The sequence below is a fragment of the Arachis hypogaea genome, chromosome 5 (genome assembly GCF_003086295.3).
Source record: "Arachis hypogaea cultivar Tifrunner chromosome 5, arahy.Tifrunner.gnm2.J5K5, whole genome shotgun sequence".
NCBI lineage: Eukaryota > Viridiplantae > Streptophyta > Magnoliopsida > Fabales > Fabaceae > Arachis > Arachis hypogaea.
The window spans coordinates 98,464,725-98,475,973 of record NC_092040.1 but is presented as its reverse complement, the minus strand read 5'-3'; the positions used below and the strand labels follow the sequence as shown (position 1 = coordinate 98,475,973).

The window sequence follows — 11,249 nt, the reverse complement described above, 5'->3', positions numbered from 1 at the left end:
TATATATAATGAAAATATGAGAGAATTAGTATATAAATTTTATTTCTTAAATTATTATTCATTGTATATAATCTATAAAAAATATATTATTAATAGATTGAACTCATAATCTTTTAATTTTGTAAAATACTCCTCATCTTAACTAATCTCAAATTTGTTCTTGTTATTATTTATATTTAATTTCTCAAAAGACATGTTAATGCCTAGTAATATACTAATTATAAATAAAGTTTCAAATGTAAACTGTCACCTTTGTGCTCATATAAAATTTATAATAATAATAATAATAATAATAATAATAATAATAATAATAATAATAATCCAAAAATAGAGAGGGATATGGTAAAACTCGAAACAGGGATTGGAGGACAAAAATGTCCATTAGGATTTGGTGAAGATGGGAAATGAAGCAAGGAAGTGAGGAGAAAAAATGAGAGTGAGTGAATGGGTGAAGTGTGGGGCCTATAAATAGATTAGGATATGGTATTAGGGGGTGCCCTGCAATGCACTGCGCCTGCACCTAAATAAAAAGTACAAACAACCCCTCATTCATTGGTGCGTCTATTCACTCTCCTATCTACTGCGCCTGCGGACAACATTTTACCCAAAAATTAATTATTTTATGGTACATTTTAATAACGCTGTAGTAATTATTTTTTATTTTTATATATTTATAAATTTAATTTTAAAGTACTAATATTACAATATTTTAATTAATAATCCAATTATAAATAACTGTTTATTTAAATGATATTTACACTACTAATATAAAAAATAATTATTTTTATTTACATGATGATATATAATTAGATATATTTATAAATTATTTATCATAATTAAATTTTATATTTAATATATTAAAATACAAAAAATATATTAAATATATAAGAATTATTTTTTAATAATTTTAATAAATATTGTTTATAATAATTATAAAATATACTTTTGAGCACATATTAGTAAAAGCTTTTTAAAAATTATGAAAAACATTACTTTTGAAAATTGAAGTATTTAAATTACACTATTTTCAATAAGTTTACTTATGAAATTCGAATTTGTGCCCTATTCTTTGGGAGGATTAAAATGCTTATGATTGTGATGTAACATCATAATAGTGCTCCTCTTTTTGAATTAATACACATTAAAAATAAAATAACACAAATATTTATACTTAAACGTATAATGACTAATTTTTTTATGTATATATAATATTTTTAATAAAGATAATAATCTTTAATATTATATAAATAATTAGGAGTCTTAAATTTTTTATAAATTTACAATGTATATTTTTTGTGATTAAATGTTAATTATTTTTAAAAAAATATTTTTTAATTCATATTTATATTTAAGTGTTTAAAATTGTTAGAATATAATTAGGATCAATTAGCATTATTTAGCAGATCTGAATATTTATTATAGGAGATTACGTCTTTATTATTAGGATTCTCTTAGTACCTATAAATATCCTTTATATTGTATCATTCCAGACAATTTTGAATAGACAACTTGAACACAACTCAATAACACACTTTTTTTATAATATTTATTAAAAAAATCTAAGAGACTAGCACTTTTTATCAAAATTTGGCAAGCATTTAGTCAACAAAAGAAAAATGAATAATTTTTTATCGTTAAATAAAATTTCACACCATTAAAAATACTATTGATGACTAATTAATAGTTACAAATCACAAAATCTGCTGATCCCTAACACTCCTCTATTTATTAATCGCTATTATCATTTATTTGATTTCGTGCAACACGCTAATTTCATTATAAATTTTATGCATTTAAAGATTTTAAAATTTTTTTAGACAATAAATTAACTATTAATATAAAAAAATTTTAATTATCACATCAGGTAACCATTAAAAAATTTAATATGATGGTCATCAATCTAACTCAACACTTTTTTTTTTTTAAGACAAGTCCTCTTACTCACAAGGTCCCAAAAGGGAAGTGAGTCCAAGTGTCCAACAATGACATGAAGAGCAACAAGAACATGATGCACATCCACAACATCAGCTCCAAAACAACAAACGAGAGCAAACCAAAAGAAAAAGTATCACAGAAGCAAAAAACAACGGCAAGAAACATAATCAAAGAGAATCACAAGACATATATTTGGCACGATGACAGCAAGCATAAACAACTAGAAACTAGATTAGTTCCTTAGGGATGCTTTAAACTCCTCCCTGTATAATCTCCATGCATTCAAGAGATATTTTATACGTTGCTTCAGCTTAAAAATCATATCACATGCATAGCCCATAAGACAGCAAAGAAAATATATAGTAGCCCATTTATTGTTACACCTATCCAAAGTTCAAAGTATTTGTTGAGAGATCTAGACCACATCCACTCATGACATGAGAAAAATAAGTGATAAATGGTTCGTTTCAGATTCTTGTTCACATATATGATATATTTATCCATATCTTGCTGTAACTTTTTCCGTGTGTTAAGCTTACTGAGGATTACAAAATACAAACCACGTGAAAGCTCCACCCGAGGAAGAACTAAGCCTCTCCACAAATATATCTTTGACAAAACTATACATATTATCCTTTGTACCTAGAGGGATACCGAGATAACGAATCGGCAACTCCATCCTTTGACAATTCAAAATTTTGTACGCTTCCTCCACTTCATATTTATTAATTTCTACCAACTACTTTTGTTTATAGCTATCTTTAATAAAAATATCTTTTTTAGTTAACGATTACTATTTTTAATGATTTTTTGAAATGTGAATTTTTTTAAAAGTATTTTTGCTAGTAATTTTATATAAAAAAATTTCATCTTATTTTAAGTATTTTATAATGTTTTATATTGTTAATTTTATAACACATCTTTATTATTACACTCTCTTGAAAGATTCTAATACTTTTTAACATTTGTGATCGTTACTATGACTTCAAATATTATTTTTAATATCTATATGTATGTAAATTATTTACTAAAAAGTATTTTAATTGTAGGATTAATTTTGTTGATTATAACAAAAACTGTTACAAAAAATGAATTAAATAGTTAAAAGTATATTAATATTGTTCAAAAGAAATTTTAGTAGTATGGTCATCTTACTAATTATTATAAAAATCGTCACAAGAAGTAACGTTAAGATTGAAAGAAAGATATATATGTTTGATTTTATAATAAAATGACATCTATTATAATATGTTTATATGGCAAAATTATAAATAATTTATGTGTCATCATTTAAATATAAAATAAATTTTCTATTAATTTTATAAAATATAGATAGATAAATAAATAGATAGAATTAGGCTTTTAAAAGTTAGAAAAATTGAAGTTAAAAATTTTAATTGCTACATTAAATAGTCGTTATAAAGTTTAGCGTGTCAACATCAATTCATCTTAGCATGCTGCTAATGCATGGTTCTGTAACGAAAATAAAGCTAAAAACTAACATGAATTATTGAATCGCACCAACATGTATTAAGTTAGAGATCAAATTAAATAAATCAAAACTATAAAAACTAAATTAAGGCACAAATATAATTTTAAAACTAATCTAAGTATAAAACTATTAACTCTTGCTTGCTTATTTGTTTTTATTTATTTTCTACTTTATTTTTTGCGCTTATCGTACGTAGGGTTGGAAATTTGATATGCATTATCTTAGGAGTAAAATTTGGTACCTTTCAAGCTGCATTCTATATCCCAATTAACCATATTGTTAGCATCAACATTAATTATGTGTTTCTCTCTATTGATAAGATAAGGTAAATATCATTTTATCAAGGTTGTGAGAATTGGACCGGTCATCGAATTGATTAAATGACTGGTTTAATAGTTTAATGATTCAATTGGGATTGAATTATAGTTGAACCGGTTTAATTAAATATAGAATAAAATTATAAAAAATTCAATACATAATTTTAAAAGGTTAAATTCAATAATTTTTAAACTAATAAGATTCAAAATTTAACAATTTTACAAAATAAACAATACATAATTTATCATTAAAAGGTCATAAACAACTTCTAATATCAAAGTTTATAACTAAGAAATCAAAACGCATATAAATGACAAACACACTGTTTTGCAACAAAAAAAAACAATATTCAACAAACAATACTTTAACTAAACCAAGATACTACTCATCAGAAGTCATAATCATCATTAAGTGTTCCGATGTCTCCATCATAAACAGGTAATCCAAAGCCAGCATCTTCAGAAATACCACCAAAAGAAGTATTTGAGGATTCAATTACAACATCAGGCATATCCACTTCACACAACTAGAAAATGGATTAATACAGACAGATTTAGTCTTTATTACAGACGAATTTTTGGTTACCGACGGATTTTGTCCCTCTATAAAAGTCTCGTCAGAAATTATTTACCGACGAATTTTTACCAATTACCGACGGATTTTTCCTCTGTAAATTCTCTATCCATTTTCCTAAGACGACGAACTTTTCGACGGATTTTCCGTCTATAATTACAGACGGATTTTTCTGACAGATTTTTCGTCTGTAATTTGAATCTTGGAAAACCATCTTACATTTTGATTATAGACAGAAAATTTGTCGGTAAGGTAAAATAATTTTTTTTAGATTTTTCTATTACAAAAATAAACCTGTTTTCATACAAAATAAATATAAATTTAATAAATACAATTTTTTATCTATTTTGTATTCGAATATTTATAATATTTTAAAAAATAAACAAATTCATCGTATTATCAAACTAAAAGAAAAGTATTATAAACAAGCAAGTTAATATAATTCAAAACATAAACAAAGTGTATTAATACATCAACTATAATATTAAGTAACAACCATACATCAAAGTGTGTTGATACATCAACTATAATTCATCACAAACAAATATTTAATTAAAAGAGCATGTAGTCAAATCTTATGGAATAAGAAATCTCTTAACGTGTATATTTGCCAAGCCAAGCCAAGCTAAACAAATTGCTAGATGTTTTTAGTGCCGACATGTAATGCATTTGGTTTTTCTCAGTTGAACTATTAGAGAAGAATAATTTATATTTCTCATCATTCACTGCTTTCTGTTGCCTTAGTTCTCTTTCTAAGCCATAGGCAAGAGAATCATCAACTTGAACTCTAGATAAAACAGAGTTGATCCTGTCAACGGCCACAAAAGCTCCTTGGAGATCCCCAAAGGTATTAACCAGTCCTTGAACCTAAATGATATAATATTAGACATTCAAGTGAAGATCAAGAGATAAGATGAAATAAATAACAAGTCACAACTTAATTTCCTTACAGCAAATGTTAAAGTGAAAGTATATCCAATAAAAGATGCCATAGCTCCGACAGAGAGCTCACCCTGAGAACAGAAACTAAAGCAACTTAAAAATATTATTTTAATAGTTAAACTTGTTGCAAAAGAAACAGTGAGAGAGAAATATAAATGGAAAAACAGAAATTTTGAACAGATTAGAACTGCTTATCGCCTTAACTTTGTTCCCTCCAAGACAATATAATGAAATCAAAGAGATATAAACAGCAACCCTGGTCATAGATTCATTAAATGATTTGAAAGTACCAAGCTTTATCCCACTTGACTGGAAAGATAGAACCTGTAAATAACTAATAATTAGAGGTGTCAAGCCTTTCACAACAAAAACCTATTCGTTCTTGAATAATCTTACCTGTTTAGCAAATGTAAACATCTGCCGCTTTTCACCACCAAAAGATCATACCTGTAATAATTTATTTTACTGTTATCAACTGTCTATTACAAATACAAGACTTTACAATGCACAAAGTTACTATAAATTTGAAGTATAAACCATGGAAAACTCATTGTTCGAATAGCAGAAAATATTTTTGATACACAATCATCTATTGATGCCTGGGCCAACCCATGTGCTTTGAAAACAGGAAATGTTGATCTCTTGTAGACAGCTTCAGAGAACAAAAAGAATTAGCGGAAGAAAACACAAATTAACAAGCAACATGAATCAAAATTTCTATATATGATACTTTTATATTAATGTATTTCTAATTCAAGCTACAGAACCATCTACAAAACCAGCTGCCAACTATCCCCCATGAACTCAAGATGCAGCCTGAAATACAAGTATTAATACATATATCAGGAGAGAAAATCATTTTTAAGGAACTTGTCATGTTCTACCGGGTTTTAGGTTCCACAATGAAACACTTGTCATGTATCATCAATCAACATATGCACAACAATGTATCATCAATCTCAACTCTTTGAATCTCAATGCCTGGGAAACTAAATCACTAACTAAAGCTTCCATACAAATAACTGTAGAAGTCCCGATTCGAGACACAATGTCCAACTTCACACCACTTGATGTAGACCTATTTGCAGCTCTCAAAACTCCAGCCGCAGCCATGAAAACAACAAACGGAGTGTAGTTTTCCTTAGAGGTTCCAAAAGTTTCTAGGAGAAAAATATGCACTTTATCCAAAAATTGGAAATTGATCAAGTTTAACATAACCCAATCAATCAAATACATAATCATTAGTCCATGAGAAATATTACCGTGAGGCCCATCTTTCTTTCCCCAAATTTCAAACAATGAATCCAATATTGTAACATAATGAACAGTTACAAGAATTGCAATGTTAAACCCTCTATAAGCAATATATAATCACAAACAGTTACAATGCATAGCCCTGAAAAGAAGAATCTAACCTGCAGTAACAGTTACAATGCATAGCCCTGAAAAGCAAGATATAGTAATCTAACTATGGAAAGAAATGCATGCTTTCTTCAAAAATTACCTGAATTTCCACACGAAAGGTTGTGATTTCCTCTTCTCTCCCATCCTGTGTTTGTTTGCCAGCCTTGAGAGCAGCCTGTGATAATAAATAAATAAAAAAATTGAGTATTCCACAAAATTTTGTCTCTCAATATAATTGAGTATTCCACGAAGGGCTGTGATTTAATTTCCTCAGTTCATATTTCTGCCACATATAATATGATTAATATCCATTCTTCTGGCATACCTCTCTTTGTCGCAAACCAGCTTCCTTCCTACATAAATAGCACACAAGCTAGCTTACCTACTCAGAAGTTTGGTTTCTAGGGATACACCTTCTCTAAGAGAAGCAACCTGCCAAAATTAAAATGAACAAGGACACGAAAAATCAGCAAAGGCAGCACAAGGAGTAAAGTAGTTTCTATTGGTAAGTATTAAGCAAATGAAAAATCAAACTTAGATATAAATTAATATAAACAATGATATTATATCAAAAGAGTATGCTCTGCAAAGGTGCCAGCACTTCAAAAATAAGCACAATCTCATGATTAAAACACCGATCCAAATTCTGTGTAAGAAAATATATTTTTCTAGCTTCTGGTCTAAAAATGCAAGAAAAAAAAGAAACATAATTTAGTAATGGCGTGTGCAAGTAAAAGGAGAGGGAGATAAATGGAGAAGAGGGAAACTGACATCAGGCCCAACAACTTGATCAACATTTGAGTTGTCAATAAGGGGCGTATTCGTATTGGAGCCAGTGCTCGCAATGAATTGTGGCTGCACAGAGCCAGAGCCAGAGCCATACCCAGAGCCAGTCCCCGAACCACCCCTGCCAACCATGTTCTCTTACTAACACTGATCCTCTCAACCTGAAACCACCCAATTCCATATTCAAATTGACATTAACCAATGCCTAATTATGTGGTTGCCTAAGTAGTCAAAATATCAACACCGCTTAATATACCAACTTTTTCTCCTTCTTTTCCTTTAGAAATCAGAACTGAGTTCACCATCGATATGTCTTTTACTCTCTCTTCTCTTCTATTCGTAATTCTATGTCATTATAAACCTGTCGTCTTTTGTGCTTTAATTTGCACTCCCTTCCCCTTATATATTGTCTCGCTTTTCCCCTATTTTTATTTTATTTATTTTTTTAATTCCACAAAAATATGTCAACTTTGCCCAATATTCTTCAATCTTTCTTTAATATATCTAAACAACTCCTTTTTGAAAGTAAAAATGCGTTCAATTTTTATTGATAAGTTTGATGTTCATAAAATTTATCCAGAAGAAGATCACAAAGAATGGTTCCATTATGTTGTCAACCTAATCCTATCAACATGTATACACTGAATTCAATTGTTTTATGAACATCAATTTGACAATGAATAAATAAATAAATAAGAGTAAGAAGTTGAACAAACAGCGCAATTAAAATATGAACTACACAAAACTCAATTCAGGGAACCACAGGGATTTTAAAAAATGGAAGTACTCATGAAATGCATCATCCTGGTGTCTAGTCATCAAAATAAAAGTTCAGGCACATTAAGAAACCGTTGTGATTTAAAGAAAATGCATATTTGATACTTACTATTTCCATACGGCTGGAAGCTTCTTGGTCTTCTTGTAGTAACGTGCAAGGCGGTGGATCCTGCTCTCTACCAAAATCAACCTAAATTTGGAGTCCTTGTCCTTCCTATTCCTCTCCAAGTGCTTCCTGATTGAGACAACCTTCTTGATCAAGTGGTATAGATCTTCAGGTATTTCAGGAGCAAGACCTATTGAAAAAAAAAACAACACAAGAAACATTGTAAATACATTTCACATATCAACTTAAAAAGCAAATTTATATGAACAAGTAACAATGCGTAATGCGTACCATGGGCCTTCAATATAAACAAAATCAATAACAGCAAGCGAATATTCATATATTCATCTAATGGAATCAGAGGATTGGAGTTCATTCACAGAAAGCTTGCCATCTCTATCTCTGTAATAAAACCCTAAATTGTTTTGAGAAGATAGAAACTGTAAAGAAAAATGGATAAACCTAAAATTGGCACAGAAAAATTAAGCCCTAAGCAACAGAATCATAAAATCAGAGTATACCTCTTCATAGGCGTGGAGTGTTTCCCAGGGGAGTCTGGTGGTTGCTCTGAGAAGAATCTCACGGATGACGATGTTGGACATGGTGGTGAAGAGGTGGAAGAAAAAGGCTGATGGTGGCCAAAGGAGGAGGAGAAGCGCGTGGGGACGAGGGGGAGGCTCCGGGAGCGAAATTGGCAGAGGTGTATGAAGCGAAGGGGTAGGAAAAGGAGCACGAGGAGGACGGCGTCTGGTTTCTAGAGGAAGGTTAAGCCACAGCGGCCATTGTTGAATTGATATGAATTGGATATGACTGAAACTTGTGCGATGAGGAGACGCGACGCAAGCGGCGGCGGCAGCAGCAACGGAAGAAGAAGCTCGTGGAAGGAGAGAGGAAGAAGCTCGTTTTAGTTGAATGGAGTGTGAATGGAGCTCGAGAGAGTGGGATAGAATTAGGTTTAATCTAATATTTTTCGACGAAATATTTTAAATTACAGACGGATTTTTTGTTTGTAATAATTTAATAAAATGCAGCGTTTTTGTTCATTTAAGTAATCATTTCCCATGAAAAAAATTAATTTTTCTGATAGAATTATCGACGGATTCTCTTTTCCATCTATAATTTATGCTAATTCATTTTTTTCATTTCCGACAGAAATTCCCTCGTAAAATCTGTCTGTATTTCTGTGGGATAAAATCCATCAGAAATATCCGTCTGTAATAACTAGTTCTCTAGTAGTGTCAACTTCCATGTCTCCACCATCTAATAAAATAGAAAGAAAACTCAATAAGAAATCAATATTAATGACATGTATCTTTATGGAAGGAAACAAAGTTTGCTATGTCACTCACCATTAGGATACAAAGGCATAGCATTATCAGTGTATATTAAACTTTCAATGCCTTCAACATATCCATTAGTAAATTCAGGATCATCCTCATCTGTCATTACCCAAAAATCTACCGTGTCAATGTTTTGAATGTCAATTGGAACATAATTCATCTTCTTTCGATGCAACCTAGATTGAAGGTGTAGGTTATAGGTGACATAAACAATGTCACTTAGCCTTTGATGCTCTAACCGGTTCCTCTTCTTTGAATGGATTTGTTCAAAAAAGGCTCCATTTCCTCTCACATCCAGATGAAGAAGAGGTTTGATGAAGAAGACGGACTGTCATTTTTTGCAAACTAGGAGCACTCCCACCATGTAGCCTCCACCATTCACCTACGTAGATATAAAAATAAATACTTTTTAATGTTTATCACCCAAGCCTATGTTACACTTGCGGTACATAGCCGGTCCCAAGTCCGGATAAAGGAGGAGGGTTGTGTTAGGTCTTCGGCAACCAACGTAAAAATATAGCCGAACCCCCCATGACATGAATCAAAGACATTATTGCGCTAAAGCTAGGTCGTTACCCGGAAGTAACGCGCCGTATGGCTCGAGTACGGTGTCAAAGCAAGAGCCGCTGCATCGGTGCCCGGATGTAGTGTTAAATGAGCAAGGGTTCTCGCGTTTTCGTGAACGGACGAGGGTAAATAAGCTAGTTCACAAAGGAAAAGGTAAAGGTCGAAGCGACAAAAGGTTGAGATTTGGGACATGGAACATAGGCACTCTAACAGGAAAGTCCATGGAGGTGGTGGATACCATGACAAGGAGGAAGATTAACATTATGTGCCTACAAGAAACGAAATGGGTTGGTGCAAAGGCTAGGGAGTTGGATTCTTCTGGTTTCAAACTTTGGTATACAGGAAAGGTGAAGAATAGGAATGGAGTTGGAATAATTGTGGATAAGCAGTGGAAGAAGGACGTAGTTGATGTCAAGAGGGTGGGAGATCGGATCATCTCTATCAAACTTGTGGTGGAGGGAGGTGCTTTTCATGTGATTAGCGCCTATGCACCGCAAGTGGGTTCGGACGAACAACACAAGATAAGGTTTTGGGAGGATCTAGAGAGTTTAGTTCAAGGCATATCTTTGGGAGATAAGATTTTCTTAGGAGGAGATTTAAATGGCCATGTTGGGAGAGAAGTGACTGGATATGGGAGTATTCACGGAGGCCATGGTTTCGGGGTGATCAATGCCGAGGGTAAAACTATTTTGGACTTTTCCTCAACTTTTGATCTTCTCATCGCAAATACATGTTTTAAAAAGAGAGACGAACATCTTATAACATATAAGAGTGGCATGACAAGCTCTCAAATCGACTTCTTCTTGTTGAGGAGAGTCGACCGGAAATTTTGCATTAACTGTAAAATTATCCCGGGAGAGAATTTGACAACACAACATAGGGTGCTCGTCATGGATTTTCGCGTTGAGCAAAAGTTGAGGAAAAGACATCATACGAAGAACCCAAGGACGAGGTGGTGGCGGATGAAAGGTGAGGAACAAAGAAGCTTCCTAAGACGGGTAGGAGAAGA

The 11,249-nt window shown here is 31.6% G+C and overlaps 1 protein-coding gene across 5 annotated transcripts; it reads right to left on the bottom strand.

Annotated features, from left to right (window-relative positions):
- Positions 1-4,778: 4,778 nt before the first annotated feature.
- LOC112802177 (ABC transporter B family member 28) lies at positions 4,779-8,523 on the bottom strand. 5 transcript variants are annotated; one of them, XM_072237576.1, is made up of 8 exons: positions 8,337-8,523; positions 7,436-7,611; positions 6,990-7,096; positions 6,765-6,839; positions 5,657-5,707; positions 5,465-5,584; positions 5,269-5,331; positions 4,779-5,185 (listed from the first exon to the last, which is right to left on the bottom strand). In XM_072237576.1, exons 5-8 carry the CDS (start codon positions 5,675-5,677, stop codon positions 4,913-4,915), a joined length of 477 nt encoding a protein of 158 aa, XP_072093677.1. In that variant the 5' UTR covers positions 5,678-5,707; positions 6,765-6,839; positions 6,990-7,096; positions 7,436-7,611; positions 8,337-8,523; the 3' UTR covers positions 4,779-4,912. The 5 variants fall into 5 exon arrangements, with proteins under 5 accessions (XP_072093677.1, XP_072093678.1, XP_072093680.1 ...); XM_072237577.1 differs by lacking the exon at positions 7,436-7,611 and adding an exon at positions 5,798-5,912; XM_072237579.1 differs by lacking the exons at positions 5,465-5,584; positions 7,436-7,611 and adding an exon at positions 5,798-5,912.
- Between the last annotated feature and the right edge of the window lie 2,726 nt (positions 8,524-11,249).